Source organism: Eleutherodactylus coqui, chromosome 2 (assembly GCF_035609145.1).
Source record: "Eleutherodactylus coqui strain aEleCoq1 chromosome 2, aEleCoq1.hap1, whole genome shotgun sequence".
NCBI lineage: Eukaryota > Metazoa > Chordata > Amphibia > Anura > Eleutherodactylidae > Eleutherodactylus > Eleutherodactylus coqui.
This window is the reverse complement of record NC_089838.1, coordinates 192001692-192026587: the sequence shown is the minus strand read 5'-3', so window position 1 is coordinate 192026587 and position 24896 is coordinate 192001692. Positions and strand designations below refer to the sequence as shown.

At 42.7% G+C, this 24896-nt stretch overlaps 2 protein-coding genes across 2 annotated transcripts in view; one reads left to right on the top strand and one right to left on the bottom strand.

The window, feature by feature from the left end:
• LOC136612052 (tubulin alpha chain-like) overlaps positions 1-24896 on the bottom strand; it is a 55942-nt gene that overhangs the window by 30478 nt on the left and 568 nt on the right. The gene's annotated exons all lie outside the window — the stretch shown is intronic.
• Positions 791-6636, top strand: LOC136610706 (tubulin alpha-1B chain-like). Its single transcript, XM_066589916.1, has 4 exons — positions 791-811; positions 2653-2875; positions 3272-3420; positions 5482-6636. Exons 1-4 carry the CDS (start codon positions 809-811, stop codon positions 6457-6459), a joined length of 1353 nt encoding a protein of 450 aa, XP_066446013.1. The 5' UTR covers positions 791-808; the 3' UTR covers positions 6460-6636.

Here is a 24896-nt window from a genome sequence, read left to right as displayed (position 1 = left end):
CGAAATGCAGAAATGAAAAAACAAAAAATGTGCTGCGTCCTTGATCCTTAAATTAAACCATCCCCTTAAGGGTGCATTCAGACGACCGTATATCGGCTGGGTTTTCAAGCCCAGCCGATATATGGCGTTTCTCTCTGCAGAGGGAGGAGGCTGGAGGAGGCGGGAGCAGTACTCTGAGCTCCCGCCCCCTCTCTGCCTCCTCTCCACCCCTCTCCGCCCCTCTGCACTATTTGCAATGAGAGGAGGTGGAGCAGGGCGTGGCTAAGTTTTTTGAATTAGCTCCACCCCCATCCCACCTCTCCTCATTGAAAATAGTGCAGGGGGGTGGAGAGGAGGCAGAGAGGGGGCGGGAACTCAGAGCACTCTTCCAGACTCCTCCCCCTGCAGAGAGAGACGCCGTAAATCGGCTGGGCGTGAAAACCCAGCCGATATACGGTCGTCTGAATGCGCCCTAAGGGACCTTTCACACCAGACAGAATATTCTACAACAGCGATGAGGAATATGCCGCCCCTGAATTATGCACCAAAATCTGTACTGCTAGATGCGGATTTTGATGCAGAATTGCCAGCCGAATTCTGATATTTACAATTCCGCATTAAGATCCATACTGCTAAAGTGCTGATTTTGGTGCAGAATATTCCGTCCTGTGTGAAAGGTCCCTAAGGGGTTAAAGTTGCAGCCCGGTTCGATCAGCTGACATTATTAGATGACTATAAACCATGGGGTATAGCGAGCAGCTGGATGTGTGTCTGTTGTCCTGAGAATTTGTTTAGTTTGGAAGGCTGCTGGGTGGAGAACAGAGCAATCATGGTATGCAGGGGTTTTCTTATATCTGATTAGTTTTGGGGAGAGGTGGGAGGTTGAATGTTTTAAAATTGGATAAAAAATGGCTACATTTTTAAACGATATGATTATGAAAGTTGCATGCTGCTTTTTCTGCCATTTAGAAATGCTTCTAAAAGGCCCAGTGCAGCCTAAGAGCTCGGTTGTAGTTCTTTTTAAGATGTAAATCTGTTAAAAAGACCCTAGAAAGTTGCATCCTGTCACATAAAGACCCTGTTGGGTCCCGTCTACTATCCTGGCTGAGGGTAGAATGGTATAGTGACACATGCTGATTGCAGTCTGTTCCTTGTAGTATATTGATCTGTTCAGCAGTCTTTAAAAACCTTTGACTTGTAGGTATGTGTGCTTAATGAATATCATTGGACTCTGGTATGTATGCACCCCTGTCCTTCAGCTGCTGACTGACCGTTCTCTGTATTGGGGTGTGTTCACACATATAGGGGTGGATCATAAAACTTCTTTTTCAGATCCACCTAGGGCTGCATCACTAAACCTGATCAAAACCTGCATGTGTGACTGCACCCTGTACCCATGAGACTTGGGCCTCATTCACATGAGCGTCATTTTTGTGCCCATAGTGCACTTTTTGTTAGTAATTAATTTACTGTTGTCTTTCAGTCCACTGGGGGCTGCATTCAGACGAACGTATATCAGCCTCGTTTTCACGCCGAGCCGATATACGTTGTCCTCATGTGCAGGGGGCGGGGGAATGGAAGAGCCAGGAGCAGGAACTGAGCTCCCGCCTCCTCTCTGCCTCCTCTCTGCCCCTCTGCACTACTTGCAATGGGGAGAGGTGGGGCGGGGCTAAGTTCTGAGAATTAGCCCTGCCTCTCCCCATTGCAAATAGTGCAGAGGGGCGGAGAGGAGGCAGAGAGGGGGCGGGAGCTCAGTTCCTGCTCCTGGCTCTTCCATTCTCCCCCCTGCGTCTGCGTTTCATTTGGTTTAAATGACATTTTAATTTTTTTAAAATTTTTTTTTTTACCTTCACTGATGCACATGCCTTTCAAACAAACTGTCTTCAATTATTGTTTATCGTCCATTTTCCAACGATAATCGTTACGTTTAAACAGTCGTCTTTAAAGCAAAGCCATCACTCACTTTTGATCGCTGAAATGGACCTTCTTAGTGTCTGGTGAAGCCTACTAATCTGGCTGGCTCAGCTTTGGGGGTGATTTAAGCCACATACTTAGCTGCCGGTATAATATGCTACAATTTCAGATTAAAAATTTGTGGCATGTTGGCTTTGTGTCAACATTCCCTAATTAGGCACCATCTCTTTAACCACTTGCCACCCCAGGATGTATATGTATATCCTGGCTGGGAAGGGGTTCGTGAAGAATTGTGTATTTGCATCATATGGATGGCACAAACTCAGGAGCTGAGCCTGTGCCATCTGCAGCAGGTGCTGACTGTCACTGACAGCTGTCCTGCAGCTGTGACTATGGGGCTTGGTAAGACCACTGCTCCATGTCGTTAACCCTATAGTGCTATGTTCAATGTTAACGGGCTGTCATGGTTACTGGAGGCATAACAGTGGCCTCCAGATCTGCCATGGCTTTCAGTATAATTTAATTCAAAGCAGCATATTACTATTTGAGCAAGATTGTAGGTTCAAGTCTCACAAGTAATATAACTTCTTTATTTTTCTATTTAAAAAAAAAAGTGCCAAAATACACATTGAGAAAGCTATTTACTTTATTTTGCATGCACCAGGGCTTCCTATACTACTAACAGATATTTGAATAGAACGATCGGATTGCACAATGCTTGTGACTTGTACCAAATGGCATCCTGTATTTAATTTCCAGAGGGAATGCATATCTATCCATGTAGGCCAGGCCGGTGTTCAGATTGGAAACTCCTGCTGGGAGCTGTATTGCTTGGAACACGGAATCCAACCAGATGGTGTTCTAGCAGGCGACAAGCCAAGACAACCATCAGACTCTTCCTTTGGCACTTTCTTCAGTGAGACTGGATCAGGAAAGCATGTGCCAAGAGCGGTGTTCATTGACTTAGAAGAAACTGTCATAGGTAACATGTACCTTGCAGCTCTGAAGAACATTGCTTCAGCTACTGAGAGATAAGTTATAATGTACAGCAACAATGGGTTGGGGGGGGGGGGGGGGGGAGACAGCAAATATATTTTCTGGTTAGCCAATAAAGGGTCTATAATAATGTCTTTTTATAAAGAGTATTTAACATGACAAGTCTACAAGACCATAAAGGGCCACCATTCTCTGTATATATTCTCCTGTAGTTGTACAGTTAATCTAGAACATCTATTGATGCTGGAATTTGAGGCCAATTAGGAATTATCCCAAAAGTAGTAAAATAGTTGAGATGGTCCGTGGCTGCTATGAGCAACTCCTCCACTTTTTTATAAACTCTCTTATTAACTACATTGATTTAATGCAATTTTTTCTGTAGATGAGACTAGAACTGGAGCATATAAGAGCTTGTTCCATCCAGAGCAGCTAATTGCAGGAAGAGAAGATGCTGCTAACAACTATGCTCGTGGGCACTACACAATTGGGAAAGAGTTAATAGATGTGGTGCTGGAGAAAGTGCGAAAGCTGGCAAGTAGAATCGGGCCATTGAATGTGGTCTCTGCAGTAGCATCTCATGGGCTTAGTTACAATGTGCAGTCAAGATGACATTATTTACAGTTATTATAAACCACATCGCTCTCTAATGGGGTTGTACAGGCTTGGGGTGCATTCCAAGAAACGTATATCGGCTCGCTTTTCACGCCGAGCCGATATACGTCATCCTCGTGCAGGGGGGGGGGAGGATGGAAGAGCCAGGAGCAGGAACTGAGCTCCCACCCCCTCTGCCTCCTCTCCGCCCCTCTGCACTCTTTGCAATGGGGAGAGGCAGGATGGGGGTGGGGCTAATTTTCATAACTTGGCCCTGCCCCACCTCTCCCCATTGCAAATAGTGCAGAGGGGCGGAGAGGAGGCAGGGGGGTCGGGAGCTCAGTTCCTGCTCCTGGCTCTTCCAACAGTCCACCCCCCCCCCCCCTCTGCGCATGAGGACGACGTATATTGGCTTGGCGTGAAAACCGAGCTGATATACGTTCGTGGGAATGCAGCCTTAGAAAAACATGGCTGCTTTCTTCAGAAACGTCTCACCTGGCAATGGATTGCTTAGTATTACATTTCAACTCCACTAACTTTGATGGGGATGAGCTTCGATGCTGCATGCAACCAGTGGACAGATGTGCTGCTTTTGTAAAGGGGCCATAGTCTGTAATCCTGTACATGCCCCCTCAAATCTATGCCACTGGCTTATAGGTAATGGGTGATGTTTTGGGGGCTAAAGGGGTGGGGGGAAACTAAAACTCGGCTAAACTAATATCATAAACTGCACACATACATTAACTTTGAGTTTAATCAGTATGTATACTGGCCTATCTTAAAGTAAAATGTTCATGGTCTGTCTTCTGGAGTATGGGTAGAAGCCATAATTCAGCTGCAAGTGGTGAACCCTCTAGCATTATCTGAATTACTACGTTTATTACTAATGTGTTCTGATTGAGGTCTCCATTTTATACAATCTAGTTAAATGTAATGGCTGTCCCACCTGTCTTTTAGTGAATAGCCATCTACAATGCAGCAAGAAAATAAGGGAGTCCTTGAACTTAATATCCTGTAGATTCCCCCACCCCCTTTATTAATCAGCAATCGCTTATAACAAATGTTTCCTGTAGCATGTTCTACAGCAAAAGGAGCTGAGCATACTGAGATATATATTATAATGTAGTTTTGTTGGGAAAGATTTAATTTGACTAATTTAAGTTTTTGCTTGTTTGGAGCCAAGTGCTCCAATGGGCAATCCTATCAGAGACTGACAGCTACCGCTATATGTCCAGTCATACACAGATGGCTGTCAATCACTGATGAGGACACCCACTGGACCACTCAGCTCCAAATGAGCACAGGTATAAATGAGAAAATACAGGTTAAATCTTTCCCCATAAACTATAGATCTGCTCCGCTTCTCCAGCTTTATAACATGATGCCTGCAGTTTGGACAGCATGTTCCAGCTGATGGATTCCCTTTAGAGCTCACTCACAAGGGCATATTGTCACTGGATACTAAGCAGAACTAAAAGCTCTTTGACTTACATTGGGACACTCGCATGTATTACACATGTGAAAAGAAAACCTGTCCTATTTTGGTGCATAATATGCCCAGTATAGGCTATGGGTGTCTAAAATCCACATGTTACATGTGTATTTACTGTGAACTGCATGATATACAGTGACAATACACCTGTGAGTGAACCCTAAAAGGGTGGTTCTAAGAGCACAACCCCTGATGGGGCACATGACCGGCATACAGAAAGATCACTTGGTCAGGATGCAATCTCTACTGCAGAATGGAGAACTTGTCACTACGAGCCACTCCCATTCTGACAGACCTTGTGCTATCCTGTTATTATAGAATGGTTATTAATAAGCGGACTGCTCCTACAACCCAGCAATGAACTGATTGCCCATGGCAATTGGCTAATTGCTGTGTTGCTCTGTTGGTGCAACTCTTTTTTTTTTTTTTTTTTTTTTTTTTTTTTTTTTTTTCTTTAAAGGTGTTTAATCTATATTAACTGAAGCATAACTCTTGGCTTTCTCCTGCAGTCTGACCAGTGCAGTGGCCTTCAAGGATTTCTGGTATTTCACAGTTTTGGAGGTGGCACAGGCTCTGGTTTTACATCTCTGCTGATGGAACGTCTGTCTGTTGACTACGGAAAGAAATCAAAGCTTGAGTTCTCAGTTTATCCTGCCCCCAGGATCTCTACTGCAGTGGTGGAGCCTTACAACTCTATCCTGACCACCCACACCACACTGGAGCACTCAGATTGTGCCTTCATGGTAGACAATGAGGCAATTTATGATATATGCAACCGCAATCTGGACATTGAGCGTCCTTCTTATACTAACCTTAACAGATTAATTGCCCAAATAGTGTCCTCTATTACAGCCTCCTTAAGGTTTGATGGTGCATTAAATGTTGACTTAACAGAGTTCCAGACCAACTTGGTGCCCTATCCTAGAATACACTTCCCGCTAGTAACCTACTCCCCCATAATATCGGCAGAGAAGGCTTACCACGAACAACTGTCAGTGCCAGAGATTACTAATGCTTGCTTTGAATATTCAAATCAGATGGTTAAATGTGACCCCAGACGTGGTAAATACATGGCTTGCTGTCTATTATACAGAGGAGATGTGGTGCCCAAAGATGTAAATGCTGCAATAGCTGCCATTAAAACCAGGAGGTCAATCCAGTTTGTTGACTGGTGTCCTACTGGCTTTAAAGTGGGAATTAACTACCAGCCTCCCACTGCAGTCCCGGGAGGGGACTTGGCCAAAGTTCAACGTGCCGTCTGTATGCTGAGTAACACGACTGCAATTGCAGAGGCCTGGGCTAGACTGGACCATAAATTTGACCTCATGTATTCAAAGAGGGCTTTTGTACACTGGTATGTAGGAGAGGGCATGGAGGAAGGGGAATTCTCTGAAGCAAGAGAGGATATGGCTGCTCTGGAAAAGGACTATGAAGAAGTGGGAACAGATTCTGGAGATGGTGGAGAGGAAGAGGATGAAGAATACTGAAGAACTCCAGTTTGCCAACTAGGAACACAGTGCAGTCTAAGTGTTTGGAATTTAGCTCCATTGTAAAATGGTTATGCTTAAAAAGGGCTTAATTGTCATGTCTCAACTGGAGTTTCAGCTTCAAATCTTAAATTAATTGTTGGAAGTCTTGTTAAATACACTGACCTCTTATGAAGAACCTATAATATTCTGATGATTGAAACAGTGTTTCTGATCTAACAATAAAGTGGTGCATCATTCTGATTAGAATATTTCTATTCTCTTCTTTTTTTCTAAGGAAAACCAAGTTTCCACTACATAGAACTGTACCTTTACTTGGCAAAATCATTGTGTATACATGTCTAAAGATGGAACTACCAATGCAATGGGGTTTTGACTGCAAACAGAAATCAGGATAGGTGTTAACATGGTCTTAGAAATACATACACTAAATCAGAATAGTGCTAGCTGAATGCAGCCTAAGCCTAGAACAAATTCAAATCCTTCAATCACACTAAAGTTCCCTTGCAGCGAAAACCTTTTCAAGTTCTCCCCCAAGATAGAGAACACAGGATGTTGTCTCCTGAACATCTGAAGGGGCAGGAAATGCAGAGAGGTTAAAAAGCCCCCTCCCACACCCACCCGCAGGTGTCTTCCTGTCTCTTCACAGGCAAAAAATGCAGCGTGCCTGCCTTTATCACCAAGGACTACATGGAAGGCCTGTAGTACCAGAGGTTCAGTGGCCTCCCTTCCTGCTCCTATCTAACTAGCACCTCCTCAAATAGGGGTGCGTTAGTCCAAATTGAACTGGTCTATGGGTCTGATCAATTCCAACAGTGCCTTGGTAAGCACTCTAGTCCTAGGTCTATGTCCTCATCATTGGTACTGCTATTTTGAAGATAAGATTTTATTACATTGTGCATTGAAATGCTTTACATAGGTACAGCAGTGACACACCTGCAGCCCAAATTAGAGGTGCAGCACCAAACAGGATGTATATATCTTACTGTCCATCAGAGCCCTGATATGGTTTTTGGTGCTCATGTAAGTTGTTGGGGAAATTCAATGGTTTCCTACATATGCTGTCAGGCTCCAAATGCAAACGATCATGCAATAAGGACAAAACCGAAGCATACTGTGGTTCATTTTGGTTTTTGCTTCTCCGATTTGCTTCTTTCGATTCCGTCCACTTCATCTTCTTATCCTCTTCAAATGGGTATATCCCAGCTCCCTAGATAGCTTATGTATTTTCACCATCTCGGTTAATCCCCTTACTATTAAAGAAAATTGAGGAATCTCAAGAAAGAGTTATACTAGTGGTCAGCTTTTGATAAAAGCACAGTTGCTTCTCTCTCTCTCTCTCCTAAAACATTAAGAACTAGATAATTTTTAAAAAGGGAAGGTTTCTCAAATAAAGTAATTTCTACCTTGCAACAGACCCACAATTCAATTACCAACTCAATCTATTCCAAAATATGGAAAAGGTCCTGTTCCTGGATTAACCCCTTGAGTGGCGGGTTTCCTACCACCCTGTCGTATCCACCAGGGCAGGTTTTTTAAATGGTCTAATCATTGAATTTCAACTAATTTTGCAGTTGTGTTCCAAGAGCAATAACTTTCTCATTATTCCATTGACCAGGCCATATGAGGGCTTGTTTTTTGCGGGACAAGTTGTACTTTTGTAAAAACATTTGTAGGGAGATTGGGGGGAAAAAAAAGAAATTCTGCCATTTTGTTTTTTGGATTTCATTTTTACGGCGTTCAACATGCAGAATAAATAATGTAATATCATTATTCTCTGAGTCAGCACGATTCTAGCGATACCGAGTTTTATACAGTTTTTATGTTTTGCTATTTTTGTACATTTTAAGCTTTTTTTTATTTTTTTTTAAAGGTTTGCTTTTGTGTCGCCACATTCCAAGAGCCGTATTAATTTTATTTTTCCATTGCTGGCGCTCTAGAAGGCCGTGTTTTTTGCGGGATGAACTCCAGTCTTCATTTATCTAATTTTTTGGAACATGTAAAATTTTGATCGCTTTTTATTCCATTTTTTTCTAGTGGCAAGATTAACAAAATTTGTAATTCTGGCATGTTTTTATTTTTATTTTTCACTGCATTCTCTGAGCAGTATAAATGTATTAGGCCTCGGTCACACGGGCGTTTTTCCCTGCGATTTGCGGATCGCAAAACGGATGCGCATCCGCAAATCACGTGACCGGGGCCGACTATTTACTGAAAAAGCTGCACCTAGCAGCGTTTTCAGTGAAACTGCCCGCTATCCTCTGCCACAGCTGTGGCACAGCTGTGGAAGAGGAGGACGATGTTCGCTCATTGAATTCAATGGAGCCGGCAATACAGCCGGCTCCATTGAAAGCAATGGGCTGCCGGCGAGCGCGGCATGAATTTTCGGGAAGGGCTTAAAAATATTAGCCCTTCCCTGAAAATCATCCTAAAATGTGTAAAAGTAAAAAAAAAAAATGTATATTCACCGTTTCCCAGCAGTCGGAGTTCAGCCGCGTCTGGCTAGCAGTTCTCCTGAACTGCTCAGTGTAGTATTCAGCAGCCGGGGATTTAAAATCCATGAATGTTATTCAATGTCATTCAATAGCTGAGAGCTGCCTCTGATTGGTCCCTGCACTCAGCCAATCAGAGGAAGCTCATTCAGCAGGCGGGGATTTTAAATACTACACAGAGCAGTTCAGGAGAACTGCCGGCCAGACGCGGCTGAACTCCGGCTGCTGGGAAAAGGTGATTATACATTTTTATTTTTTTTTTACTTTTACACATTTTAGGATGATTTTCAGGGAAGGGCTTATATTTTTAAGCCCTTCCCGAAAATTCATCCCACGCTCGCCGGCAGCCCATTGCTTTCAATGGAGCCTGCTGTATTGCCAGCTCCATTGAATTAAATGGGTGAACATCGTTCTTCTCTTCCACAGCTGTTACGGCTGTGGCAGAGCAGAACAATCTTTAGTATATGTTCTCAATGGGGTCGGCGCTGCTGTCGCCGGCCCCATTGAGCGCATATATAGAACACAGCGATGCGCAGAATGCAGATAGGCGCATTCTGCGAATCTTTGTGTCCTATAATTGATCATGTGACCGATCCCATTGGGATGCATTTGGTCTATAGATCTGCAGATTGCAAGCGCGTCTGCAGATCGTACCAAAAAACGGTTGTGTGACCGAGGCCTCAAAGTAATTCTACAGGTCAGTACAATTATACCAATACCAAATTGTAATAGTTATTTTTTTTTTCACACTTTAAAAAAAAAAGTAAAAAGTTTAAATCACCCTCCTTTTGCCATATCTATAATAAAAAAATTAAAATCCTAAAAGAAAAATACAAATTTGGTATCACCGCGTCCATAAATGTCCGATCTATCAAAGTAGTGCATTATTTACCCCATACGGTGAAGGTAGTCCGAAAAAAAAATAAAGACCGCCACAAATGCACTTTCTTCAGTCACCCTGTTTCCCAGAAAAAATGCAATAAAAAGCGAACAAAAAGTCGTATGTATTCCGGATTGGTACCAACGTAAACTACTGGACATCCCGCAAATAATGCGCCCTTGCTCAAGTACGTCGATGGAAAAATAAAAAAAAGTTATTGCACGGAGAAGATGCAGCAGAAAATAATTGTAAAAAATTAAATGTCTGAAAAAAATACAAGTACTACAGCAAAAAACAAAAACTATACAAGTTTGGTATCGTAGTAATCGCACTGACCATAGAATCAAGTTATCAGGTCATTTTTGTTGCAGTTTGTGCGCTGTAGAAACAAGACGCACTGAAAGATGGCGGAATGTCATTTTTTTTTCATTTTACTCCACTTAGAATTTTGTAAAAGTTTTTCAGTACATTATATGGTACTTTAAATAGCACCTTTGAAAAATACAACTCATCCCAAAAAAAACAAGCCCTCATGCAGCGACGTCGATGGATAAATAAAGGAGTTATGATTTTTTAAATGGGGGGGGAGGAAAAAAGAAATGGGGAAAAAGAAAAAAAGGGGCCATGTCATTAAGGGGTTAAATAATGTACCAACTGCCTTCTCTGGGTCATTGCGACACAGGGATACCACATGTGTAATTTTATTTTAAATTTTTTTACAAAATAAAGGGAGCCAAGTGGTTTTTATTTTTTTTTATAATTTTTTAACTTTTTTTTTTATTTTTGTCCCTTTAGGGGACTTTCACAGGGACCCATCAGGACCCCCCTGATCATTTTCCGGGGGTCCGATGGTGACAGCCCTTTACTTGCTGCAGTCACATAGACTGCAGCATGTAAAGGGTTAACACAGCAGAGATCAGAGGTTTTCTCTGATCTCTGCTGTAAGAGCTGGTGCCTGGCTGTCCTCTGACAGCCAAGCACCAGCTCTCCCTGCCACAGAGACCGTCGGCTTGCTTCTGACAAGCCGATGGTCTCTATGGCAACCTATAAACAAAGCAGGAGACTTAGAAGCAGGAGATTGCCGGCATTTCGGCAATATCTTCTGCTTCTGTTGTTCAAAGCTCTTGCTTTATTCTCTGTGGGACTGTGCAGGCAGATCACAATGCCACAGCTTGTGGCATTGTGCTCTGCAGCTCCTATAGTGATACATAGCCCGGAAATCTTCCGGGCTATACCACTATCGGCAGTGGAGCTCGTCCCGGAAAATTTCCGGGCGTGCCACTCAAGGGGTTAAAGAAGAGAGGGTCTCCTCTGAAGCAGACATACCAACAATGTTAGCTTCTTCAGCTGAGAGTTAATAAAGGTCTACGTATCTGCTATTAGTAACCATTTAGATGGCCCTTTGATTGAAAATAGGTGGATCAAAAGGTTCATAACAGCAACACTTTGAATTAGGCCGCTTCCTCCATGGGATCTGAATGGAGTCCAGAATAGACTAAGTGGAGATTCATGTGAACTATTAACAGACATGATCTCTTTGAAGATGATATTCTAAAGGCCCATTTAGATGGGACGAATGTTAGGCAAATGATGCCTGACGCTCGTCCCTGCATACACTCACTCCTGTGCTGTTGCACGGAGCTAGTATCGCTGGCTCGTTCACAGAGCGGCCAGCAGGGGGGCTGCAGGAGATTTCACTCCTCGCTCTCCCCCGCCCTCTCCATTGACTTAACATAGTGGCCGTTCAGTACTGAACGTCTGCTATTTACACTGAGCAATCCATGATCCGTTCATCGCCAATCGTTTATGCAGCATAAACGATGGACGAAGAGTTGAATGCTGATTGTAATATGTTAAGTGAATGGAGAGGGGCGGGGGAGAACGAGGAGAGAAATCTCCTACATTCTCCCCGCTGTGAGCCAGTGATACTAGCTCCCTTGCAGCAGTACGAGAGCGAATATGTGCGTGGACAAGTGTCGGGCATCGTTTGCCCGACATTCATCCCATCTAAATTGGTTTTTAGGGGCTATAACAGTCAGAAGATTTTAGAAGACAAAAATACACTCATTGTCTAAAAAGTAAAGCATCTAGAAGGAGTTGTCAAAATCGAATGAAATTGTCTATGTGTGATTGTAATGTTGATATAAGTAAGTGATTACAATATCAGAGCAAAAGTATAACACTGTGCAATAATCTTTTAAAAATTTTCATAACAAAGTAGTTGATATGTTTCTGTAAAATTACAAGCTGTGATTCCACGGGTAACATTGAATACTAGCAGCACCTCTCATTTTCAAGTTACAAAGCATTTCCTTTATTTAAGATGATAATAGGTTGGACGTGCTGTAATAATACTATTCAACTGTTTTGGTGGGAAATGATGCTCTGTAAGAACCAGTAAAATCGCCGATCATATTTGGATTCTTCCCCTTGTAACGGTTTCCAATGACTGAGATGTCTGTGCATATTACGCAGTAAATAGAACCCATTGATTTCAATAAGTTCATTTACATGAACGTATTTTTTCACATGATGTACAATCACGTGAAAAAATACGTAGCATCACCTTGTTGGGGCGTATTACACACTGCAATAAGCCATTGAAGTGAATAGGTGGGTACAAATACGCAGTGAGTACACAGGAAACATCCTTGTTTACAGACCATTTCAATGAGCCTGTCTATGTTCTTTTTTGCATGTGCCAATATGCACATTAAAGCAGGCAAGAAACGCGTGCGTCAGTGACTTTTGGTCCTGCAAATACATATCGCATTTGCATGACTGAAATGCGCTAACATCCATGGGAATGAGCCCCAATAGTGACCCCTATAGCCCCAGTAGTAATACAGACTCCAACAGTGGCCTCACAAGTAATAATGACCTCCATAGTGGCCACAATAGTAAGTGACCGCCATAGAGGCCCCAATAGTAACACTGTCCCCTATATTTGCCCAAGTATTAATAGTGACCACCTTAGTAGTCCTGTGAGGGTATATATATATATTGCCATATGTTTTTTATGCTTTATACCTGTATGCAAGTTTCATTCAATTCCAAATGAAAAAAAAACTTATATGTCGCCTTACATCAGATATTCCAAGGCTTTAGAAGGCTGAGAGAGATGTTCTAGAAATTCAGAGAAGATACGGAACCAGACACAAGGCCGCGTGTACTTGGCCGATTTCCCAGAAGCGCAATATCAAGATGTTCCACTATGTACATAATTTTCACTGTCTTAGGCCGTTTTCTTAGAATTGAGTGGGTGATTCTTTGTACTGGAGTTAATTAAATACGTGATTTTCTGTACATAAGCCAGAGGCGCCTCACTGTCAGGCCGGAAATCCGGACTTCCCATATATGGTTATGAGCCCATCACCCCCTGGTGGGGATGGGACAAAGGGTATAAGATCTCATGTAATCTGTAATAAAGCACGTCGACAGCTGAGAGCCATGTCCCGTGTGAGGAATGATACCAGACCTCTGTGTGGTGTTTTCTTCTTACCGCCGGCAACGGGGCAAGTGGGGTGGGCCTGATTGGTGCTGTATTTAGAAATATTACCCTGATAAATGGCGCGACCAACTGGGGCGGTAAAACCAGGAGCTTACAGCGCAATTCACCCGGATCCACGCCACGGGGAAGCCGTCCTGCTGCAAACCAAGCCTGATCAACTCACTTAGAACTCCAGGTAAGGCCAGCATATATTTATGTTGTGTTTTACGCTGAGAGTCTTGCAGCAGGACTGACTATCTGTGGTTTGTGACCGGACGGGTTGGGTTAAGAGTTCTACACGGTAACTCGTGTGGGCTTCGGGTTTGCCGTCATGGACCACTGACCGTGATATGCGCACCAATCAGTCACCCGGAAACTAGTCTGTAGTCTATTTGTTGTTGAAGTCCGTAGCGTTTTAATAATAGTGGAGATTGTTGTATCTGCAGAAGTTTTTTTTTCTCTTACTTTTTATTTTGTTTCATAAGGAGAAGGGACCCTCGGGTTTAGTTTAGTTAAGAGTTAATAGTTTAGCTGAGGAGGAGATGCACTCTATGAGATAAGTCTCATAGAAAAAGGGACTCTCGGTTGTTTTGCCTTATATATGGGGCTAACGATTTGATTTCAGAGAGATGCATTTTTATGGGACTGGTTCCATGGAAGAAGATGCCCTCGGTTGTCTTGCCGGTATATAAGGGGCTGACAATTTGGAATTAAGAGGGATGCACTCTATGGAGCGTGTTATTATTATTGTTGTTGTTGTTCTAATATACGTAAGACCTTATTAAAGAAGATAGAGCCCCTCAAGGGCTGCCGCTGTGTGGATGAATTTGTAGAATGTAAGAAAACTCTAATGAAAATGTGTGACACCGACCCGCACGGCAGATTACAAAATGGTGTCTGGGAGGGGGTCTTTAGGACCGAGAGGTGCCTTGGAAGATCAAGGTTTTCTAGAAAGTGCTGGAGAGGAGAGAGAGAGACAGTCAGAGTAAGTTAGGTATGTACACATTATTTGTTTAAGAAAGTATCCGTAAGTGAAATGTTGAAAAATACAGTAAGTGATCAAGAGGGCGTCAGGAGAGTGTCTATTAAAGGTTATATTGGCAGTTAGGTAGGGAGAAAGTGCTGAAGAAGCAGGCAAGTCGATAAGAAAGTTACAATGCATGTGATTTGTTGGCAAAGAGATGAAAATGTGTATAATACAAGATAGATAATAGATATGGATATATATGTGTATATATATATACTGTATGTGCAAATAGTTAACTGAGCTTGCTTTTAGGGTAGAAGAGTTTTGTTGACATGTAGCTGCGAGCTTGTGTTCAGTCTTCAAGGTCAAGAGATAACAAAGCGAGAGAAAGAATGCAATAATAACCCTGGATAATATCTCTGCTTGCGTAAATGGAATGGAGGCTTGAAATGAATTTAATTAATTATACTGTCTTAGTATACAGGAAATATAGCAATTTCTAAAACATATATTCTTACTTATACAGGGGTTGAAAATGAATGTTGCAAGGTCCCAGCATATGTGTTAATTATGAGTTCAAATGCAGGGCTGTGCAGTCTGTGTTTCATATTCGTAGAGAGATAACGGTTTGTTTTAAAAAAAAGGTGGGGGCTTTCAGAATTCACTCCAAATTCAGGGTCACAGATTCTAAAACACTTCAGCGTTTAATACAGCATATAATAGCTTCAGTAGATAAGAAATATAGAATATCTCAGTCACTCAGCAAACTTTTTCACATAATTTGTTAAAGATAGCGCTCACAATCTCATCTCAATAGAATTATGTACTTTATAAAATGATAGCACTCACCTCAATGTTTTTCAACTGATGTATGTTTGTTTGTCAAACTTTTTTTTTTGTCTGTGCATCTGTATGTACTGGTACACCTTCAATGAGGGGGTGACGGAGCAGACTTGAGAGTATGGATGGATGAGAGTTAGTGACCCGTGTTCAAGCTGCGGTGAGTGTGGAGTGTGTGATGCAGGTAATGACTGGGGATAAAAGTCCTCCCCATGCATGGGACTTTGCTTGGTTGAGATGTGGACGTGTGGACTGTTACGCTAAAATGGAGTTGGGAAGAAAGTTGCAAGGAGCCAATATCGAAGGGGTGGAGCTAGCTGATGTAATAGTACGTAATGTTTCATCCCTCTTGTCCACAAGGGAGGGGTGAGGATTTTGAGCAGCTAGTAAAAGTTTGTTTTTTGTTTTTTTTTCTCCCGTCTAAGACATTGCAGGCAGGAACAGACTAATAATGAATTCACTTAAAGGGATCTCACATTTCCAATATTAATAGATGTTTTGTAGATTATTCTGTCCCGATGTAACTCATGTCTGTTATTGGTGCTAACATCTTACAGGCCTTATCTGCATCCATCAAATCTTTTTACAATGTTGTACTAACTTGAAACCGGGTACTATTGTTCCAATTGAGTACCCTGGTTTAAAGGGAGGGAGGAGAAGGCATAGGTGATCTAGGTATTGCAAATCAGCCATTTTTTTATTTTTTTGCAAGTCATTTTTAAATTTTTACATTTTTTGCAACAAGATTCTGATCTTTTTTAAATAAAATACCAGCATGATTGTCTAGCAGTGATGCAACAAGAAAATTTAAGTTTTAAAAAGTTACTGAAAGCCCTTGTTAATAATGCATATTTTGAGTTGTTTTTTATAGATGGTACCAGGGTGATTGACGACTCCACACTGGATATGCAGTGGTTACACAACAAGATGTCCTAAAAGCAGAATGTCTCCGCATGTCGCAGTACAAGAAGCGGAACTAAAAGGCCCTCGCTGAGGCGTGTGGAGTGGCCACAGGTAAGAAGGCAAACATTTACACTGACTCCCGGTATGCATTTGGCATAGCTCATGATTACGGCCCAACATGGAAGGCCAGACAATTTTTTACCACAGCAGGACAGCCAATTAAGAATGATGCAACAGTGCAGGGTCTCATGGAGACTCTACTTCTACCTGACAAAGTGGAAAGCTCACACCAATTCCTACACCGGAGAAGCAAGAGGCAACGCCATCACAGGCCACACAGCAAAAGCAGCGGCCCTTAAGCCATGGAAGAACAGAAGAAAAGAAGAATTTGACTACACTTGGACTTTGATAAAAACTTGGACTTTGATTAAAATTTGAACTTTGATATGCTAAAGACTTTACAGTTAAGAAAAAGACAAATGGACTAAAAAGGGACGGCGTATGGTGAACAGTCAACAGAACTTGCTTACCATAGTCCCTGTGCCCCATGATGGCCCAGCTGACGCACGGAAAGACACACCTCTTAAAGCAACAATGATGTCGACGCTTGAACGAGGACGGGTGGCTCCTTGGTTTTCTGTAGCTGCTGCATCATTTGTCCAATTTGCATGATCTTTGCCGTAAGCAACAGGGCAGAAGTAAAATTTGCCACATAACACTTGCCTAGGCCACTCTACTCATTTCAGGGATTGCAAATTGGCTACACTCAGCTCCTACTTGTTGGGAAGCATGAATATGTGCTTGTTGTTGTTGATGTCTTTTCAGGTTGGAGACCTACTCTGTTACCAAAGTAAATAAGCAGGTAACCGCACAGAAGCTCATGAATGAGGTAATCCGCAGATATGGGGTACCGGAAGTGATTGAGTCAAACAAAGGTACACACTTCACAGGTGAAATAATACAACACATCATGTCTGCTTTGGGTATATTCCAGGCTTTTCACACACTCTACCATCCGCAGAGTTGTGGGAAAGTAGATCCAAAAGGCAATGAAGAAAATGGGCAAATTTTGAATTGAGTGTCTTTCATTAGTTTTTTTTCTTTTTCTAGGAGGGTACATGCCACAGTAGCAGAGTTTGGGGAATGATTTTCTTGTTAATTTTGTCATAGGCCTCTCCAAGGAATTGTCAATAATGTATTCTGCAGTCTCTGCTTTTCTCCCAGGTCCTACAGATGAGTGTCACAATCTGAAACCAGGTGACAGGGTCTATGTGAAAAAGTTTGAGAGAGAAACCCGGTTTAAAGGTCCTTACCAGATGTTGTTCACCCAAACTGCAGTCAAGCTCGAAGGAAAGCCCACTTGGATCCACACTTCGCACTGAAAGAACTAATGATCCTGCATATCCTTTAAATGCTATAATGTGGTACAATTCCTCTAACACACACCTTTGACTACTGTACACTAGCCCCTGTTTCAGAACAAATTAATACAATCAAATGTGCAATATGTAGACTACACTGAGGGTGAGAATCCAACACCGCATCGTGCTAAGAGAGAAGTTGACGCTCCAGGTGGTAGCTTTAATCCACATGTATACATAGATGCAATAGGAGTGCCAAGGGGGGTGCGAGATGAATTTAATTCTAGAGATCAGGTTAAAGCAGGTTTTGAGTCCTTATTTGCTTTTATCACTGTTAATAATAATGTAGATTAGATGAATTATATCTTTTACAATCAGCAGAGGTTTGTAAACTACACCAGAGATGCTTCGCAAGGGTTAGCTGACCAGGTAGGGCCCACTGCATCCATGGCCCTAGAGTAGCCCTGGATATGATTTTAGCAGAAAGAGGTGGGGTATGTAATTTCCTGTATGTGTATTATCCCTTTGATCAAAAAGAGTATGAGTAAGGGACTGGATAATGTGACCAAAATTTCCCTTGTTTGAAAAAAAAAAAAGATGAAGAGCCAGTTCCGATAATGACAACCAGATACGTTACCAGAAGAATGGAGAAATGTACTAGTACTGCGCTTGTCTTGGTCTCATAAGATGGACTGTCAGTGGACTTCCCATTTGCCTAGGGTTAGTGCCTTTTGGTCCTGCAAATACATATCGCATTTCCATGACTGAAATGCGCTAACATCCATGGGAATGAGCCCCAATAGTGACCCCTATAGCCCCAGTAGTAATACAGACTCCAACAGTGGCCTCACAAGTAATAATGACCTCCATAGTGGCCACAATAGTAAGTGACCGCCATAGAGGCCCCAATAGTAACACTGTCCCCTATATTTGCCCAAGTATTAATAGTGACCACCTTAGTAGTCCTGTGAGGGTATATATATATATTGCCATATGTTTTTTATGCTTTATACCTGTATGCAAGTTTCATTCAATTCCAAATGAAAAAAAAACTTATATGTCGCCTTACATCAGATATTCCAAGGCTTTAGAAGGCTGAGAGAGATGTTCTAGAAATTCAGAGAAGATACGGAACCAGACACAAGGCCGCGTGTACTTGGCCGATTTCCCAGAAGCGCAATATCAAGATGTTCCACTATGTACATAATTTTCACTGTCTTAGGCCGTTTTCTTAGAATTGAGTGGGTGATTCTTTGTACTGGAGTTAATTAAATACGTGATTTTCTGTACATAAGCCAGAGGCGCCTCACTGTCAGGCCGGAAATCCGGACTTCCCATATATGGTTATGAGCCTATCACCCCCTGGTGGGGATGGGACAAAGGGTATAAGATCTCATGTAATCTGTAATAAAGCACGTCGACAGCTGAGAGCCATGTCCCGTGTGAGGAATGATACCAGACCTCTGTGTGGTGTTTTCTTCTTACCGCCGGCAACGGGGCAAGTGGGGTGGGCCTGATTGGTGCTGTATTTAGAAATATTACCCTGATAGTCCCATGGATGCTGCAAAGCCAGTGGCCAATAACAACCCTCCCATTGGATCAAAAATAGGTAATCTGGCATCATGAGGCACAGGTTTTATTGTAGAAGGCATATTCTGTTTACTGGAGAAACCTTTGGTATTTGCCATGCAGAAATAACAGTCATTATGGGGGTCTGCTTATTCTCGCCATACCATTGGAATGGCTAATGGTGTCCTACTCTTGCCTTTTCAGCCACTGTGTGAGATGAGTGTTACATGGCACACAGATGATGTGTGGTGCCCACTTCTTATCTTGGTCACCAAGCTTTATTCCGAAATACTTGTCACAAACACACTTTACCAAGGATGTTATTTTCCTCCACTGTGTCTTTGTTGTCAACGGTCTGCAGACATAGCAGAAATTGATCTGCAGTGCTCAGCCATATTGCTATTAAATTTTGAAAATTAGTTACAGTCTAACCAATGACCTGTAAAAACATAGTTCATTAATTACAACTTACTGGTAGATGATCCACAGCATTTCTGCCATGTGGAAACATACCCTATATATTACATAAACCTCCCCTTATAGTGTTCAGTCAGCATGTGGTGTGTAACAGCGATTGTGAAATAGTTGTGCAATCACTTTCGTTATTCTTTTTATTAAGCAAGGTTAATGGCGAGCCTACTGGATTAATTGTATAGGCATATTTCCAAAAAATAAAGTACAATGGCAATTGGATTACATTTTGCCCCATAACTGGAAAACTGATATCATATTTGAATTCAGCACACTAAAGTTACTATAAGCCGCATATCTGCTTATCCTGGTCTGTTCCTGGTCTGTTTCCCTGTCCTGGCCCTGCCTTGCTGCTAATTAGGCTCATTATAAAAGCCTGACCCTGCCACTGCACCAACATGTGATTATTGTGCTCCACAGCCTTGATCAAGCTTCTCTCCTGGCTGCTCCTCTGCTATTTCAACTAAAGACCTATGGATATCGACCTCTGGCTTCTTTCCTGACAATGCTACCCGCCTCCTCCGTTTGTACGGCGACACAGGACCTCCAGTTACCGACCTCTGGCTTCCTTCCTGACAGCACTACCCACCTCCTCCATTTGTACCGAAAAACAAGACCTCCAGTAACTGACTCCTGGCTTTCCTTGATCATTCTCCAGACCTGCGCCTACCACACCTATGGCTCCAATCTAATGCTTGAACGCTACACCGTGAGACCAAATTTCCTTCAGTCAAATGCCTGGAAATGGTTCACACAGACACAGTGGCCCGTAATGATGGTGAACAACGAAACAGTTGGAGCTACTCGTGCTTCTCGGGTGATCAGACGACCCTCTCTAATAGTGGTCTATCAAGGGCATACTGAGCCTGGTTGCCTTGTATGCGTACGCCCATGAATCCACTGGTCCCAACATCTCCTAACAGTCTGGTCAGAACGGCCAATTTGTTAGTACAACCATCCAGCTTCTTGCATTCCAATAATAAACCCCCTCTCAAACACTGTTAACTGGGCCGAATATCTTTGATTGCATGTCTAGTGGTCAACAAGCTTTTCTCAAGTGGAAAAAACGGTCCATTACACACAAGTAGCCCCTGAGAGCCTTTTTATAGGCCAAAAGTGGAATCACTTTCAGGGCCTCAGGTAACAAGACCATTCTTCTAATCACGCTACAAATCTAACCATTTGCATATCTGCCTGAGATGTAACTGCATGCCGAGTTTTGCAGCAAAATGACAACTTCTTTTGGGTGCTTTATTTTATTTTTATTTTTTTTCACAAAGTGTTTAATTTCTGAAGTTGAATCCAATATTTCTGCCTAAGGTTGTATCCCCTTTAGAGATGAGCGAGCATACTCGTCCGAGCTTGATGCTCGTTCGAGTATTAGGGTGCTCGAGATGCTCGTTACTCGAGACGAGCACCACGCGGTACTCGTCTTGATTAAACGAGCACTGACCATTGAATTCAATGGAGCCGGCAATACAGCCAGCTCCATTGAAAGTAATGGGCTGCCGGCGAGCGCGGGATGAATTGTCGGGAAGGGCTTAAATATATAAGCCCTTCCCTGCAATTCATCCAGAAATGTGTAAAAATAAAAAATAAATATGTCCACCTTGTCCTGGCAGAACAATGTTAGCCCATTGAATTCAATGGAGTCGACAATACAGCCGCCTCCATTGAAAGCAATGGGCTGCCGGCGATCGCGTGCTGTTATGATGGACTCCTGGAGATACAATTATTGATAAGACCAATTCTTACTTTTCTATCCCTGCCGCCCTTACTTGATTGCCTGTAACACTCTGGAGGTCTCCTCTGTGTATTGCAGTCACTTCCATGCATTGTAGCCCCCTGTATGATGCTCATCAGGCACCATCTATCTCATGATGCATCAGCACAGCATTAGCTATGGTGAAACCACTCTGTCTGCTAGGGGGACAGTTTAAGTATCATTACCTTCTGTATTCATCTATATAAATTACAGCCCATAAGTATACATTCAGGAGGATGAGCTGTGATCTCCTCTATTATAACGGCTCTTACCCACTTGCATTTTTTTTACACAAATGTCAATGGGACTTTCTAATGTTAAAAACGCATCGCACAAAAATTGCAAAGCACAAACTTGTAATCCTTTTTTAACATTAGAAAGTCCCATTGACATTCATGTAAAAAAAAAACACGCAAGTGTGTGGGAGCCCTAACTTTGTGACAGGCCCTGTGTGATCGTCATCAGTAACTGAGACAAGAGTGCTAGTCACTGTGGTAGGTTCCACGTAACAGCATCACACAAACTGAGAAATTGACTAGAAAATAAACACAACTTCAAGTAGATCTTAGTTGGTCAAAATTGAGATCACATGAGTATCAGAGGAAAAAAAGGCCAGGAATTTAGGATAGAGAGAAATCACTAACCAAAGTAACTCTAATAAAAATCACCGGAGTGGCCGTTTAACCTTTTAGTGTCGAAGCTTTTTGGTTTTTTTCCATTTTCGTTTTTTTATCCCTGTGTGAGAGCTTGTTTTTTGCGGGATGAGTTGTACTATTTAATGTACCATTTAATGTACTGAAAAACCTTTTAAAAATTCTAAGTGGAGAGAAATGTAAAAAAAGTGAAATTCCGCCATCCTTTGGTGCATCTTGTTTCTACGGCGCGCAAACTGCAATAAAAATGACATGACAACTTTATTCTGTGGGTCAGTAGCATTACCACAATACCAAACTTATATAGTATTTTTTTTTGCTGTACTAGTACTTTTTTTTAGATATTTAATTTTTTTAAATTATTTTTTGGCATACATACGGCTTTTTGATCACTATTTATTGCATTTTTTCTTGGAGATGTGGTGACCAAAAAAGTGCATTCCTGATGTTATTTTTTTTTATGACGACGTTCATCATGCAGGGTAAATAATGTGTTATTTTGATAGATCAGACTTTTACGGACACAGCGATACCAAAAATGTATTTTTGTTTTATTATTTAGACTCTTTTATTATAAATATAGCAAAAGGGTATTTTTTTTAACTTTTATTACTTTTTTTTAATGAATAATAAAACTTTATTGATCTTATCTTTACTTTGTTTTAGTCCCTAGAGGGGACAACAACTTGCGATGCTTTGATCGCTCCTGCAGCATTACATTATACTGCGATTGGGCAGGCAGTCTATCAAGCCACCTAATGGGCATGGCTTGATAGGCATTCTGCTGAGACAGCCTTTCAGAAGGCCCCCGGTGAACGCATTGCAAGGGGCTGTACAGGACGCCCAACTATTGGCCGGTGTATTTAAGTGCCGCTGTCAGAATTGACAGTGGCATTTAAAGGGTTAACAGCTCCGATGTGGCGTGCACCTTTTGGAGCTGTTGCCGCTGGGTGTCGGCTCTAAAAAAATAACTGGTGGGACATCAGCCCACGATCTCCCTTCATATATGTCCTGCAGCTGCAGGATGTAAAAACACAATAGCCTGGTCACTAGGGGGTTAAGGATATTGTAACTTTGGGCATCACATACAATGTCAGAATGTGAGGCTGTATTCACTTGGACAAGCGCAACGTAGGTGCAGTGAATATCTGGCATGCATTGGACTCGTTTACCAGCATGTACAATGCATCTTGGCACCATAAGGTGTGATTCGCACTGATGAAAAACTGCATATGTTCCCAATGCTTAGAGGCTAGTTTCACAAGGGCGATCGCAACTTTGTCACGAGAAAATCATGGCAAAATCGCAGCTCTGTTCCTGCAATGTTTGAGCGTCAACTATGCTTTTTTTTTTTAGACTTATCTTGCATCGCTATCGTTCATGATAAAATCAGGTGACTTTTAATAGTGAAAGCCAATAGCACTTTCTGATGTTAAAAACGCATTACATCGCACGAAAATCGCAAGTTTGTGCACTGCGATGCAATAAAAAGGAGGCTCCATATGGAAACATGGGAGATGCAAAAAAAATTGCACATCGCAGAATGATAGGGCACCACGCGATTTTTTTCTCTCGCAACATCGCATGGGTGAAAACATCGCAAATGTGAAGGAAACCATTGAAAATCATTGATTTCATAATTCTGCTTTTTTACTCACACTCGCATCATGCGCAAATTGCGCAATTTTATTGCCGTGTGAAACCACTCAAATTGGCAAACATATCACTCTTGCATGCAAAATCTGGCAATCTGTGGCATATAGGTGACGATCCATGCGCAACCCCTCTCTAAAACAAAGCGAGGGAAAAAAATAGACAAAAGTCACACTGCGCATGACAATATGCGTGCACTCGCTGCCTTATGCAGCAATAGACTGGTAATGTGTGGCATGATCCATGCAGCCTTTTACGCACACGGTCGTGTGAATGAGCCCTCATTGTGTTGCATCTCGCTGTGACAACATAGTCCCAAGAAAGCCGGCAGATTTGGATCTCTTTTGACTGCTGGGTGATGGCAACACAATCACATTCACTTCTGTTGTGTGCAGGGCAGCATGTTCCCCATAGGTGACTGTGAAGCCTCATCCTCTCTCTATAGGCGCCGGCTCTAGTTTTGTATTTTTCCTATCTCTGTCTCCTGCACAGTGAGGAATTCATACTGCACAGCTTTATAATGTCGTTATTTGCAACATCCAATAGGTGGCGCTGCAGAGGAGCTGTTCCATCTTCCTTACTTGCCTGTAACTCTGAGCGGGACTGAATCAACAGCCTCAGGCCCCCTGTCCACGACCGAGGCGGAATATTGCTAGCGATATTCCGGCGCAGGGGATGAGGGGGGAGAGCTGACAGGTCTCAGCGGTGAGCCTATTTAACAGATAGGCTCATCGTGGCGAATTGCAACATGCCACGATTTAAATCCCGCGAGCAGAGAATCGCTATGATCGTCCGCTCGTGGACAGGGGGTTGTGCTTTCCAAAACAACACTAAGGAAAGTGTGCACTGCGTTACTCGTGGCCGGATTACCGCCGCGACTACGCAATGCAAGATCGTCTGTGGACAGAAGCCCTTATAGGTAACCAAGTGACTAGGACAAGTGAGCGGTGTGTCCGTCAGTGCGCTGTCGGCGGCTGCCTGTCCACGGGGTGGCTATCACCCCAATTAGCTGTTTCCAGTGATTATTTGGCCTGTGTACAGAGATAGAGTATGTGAACCCCTGTGCAGAGCGGCTCCCCGGGTCATAGAGAGGAATACTTTGTATCTCATGGAATATCTACTACAAACTGCCCCTTCCTAGAGGCCATGTAAAACATGTCAGCTTCTACTGCTGTCCCCACGCTGATGCTGCCCCCATGGTAAGCTACTGCAGCACGGCAGGCTTTTTGTTTATTTTCCTTCCCCAATTCAGAAGCTAACACAGACGTCCCATCTGGCATTAACGCCCTGCACAAGCAGTCCAGCTGCCCTTATGTAAAATGGCGGCAACGCGCACAAAAGATGTGACGTAGAAGAGGAATCCATTCCTCGGCTCCTCCCCCTCGCCTGTCTC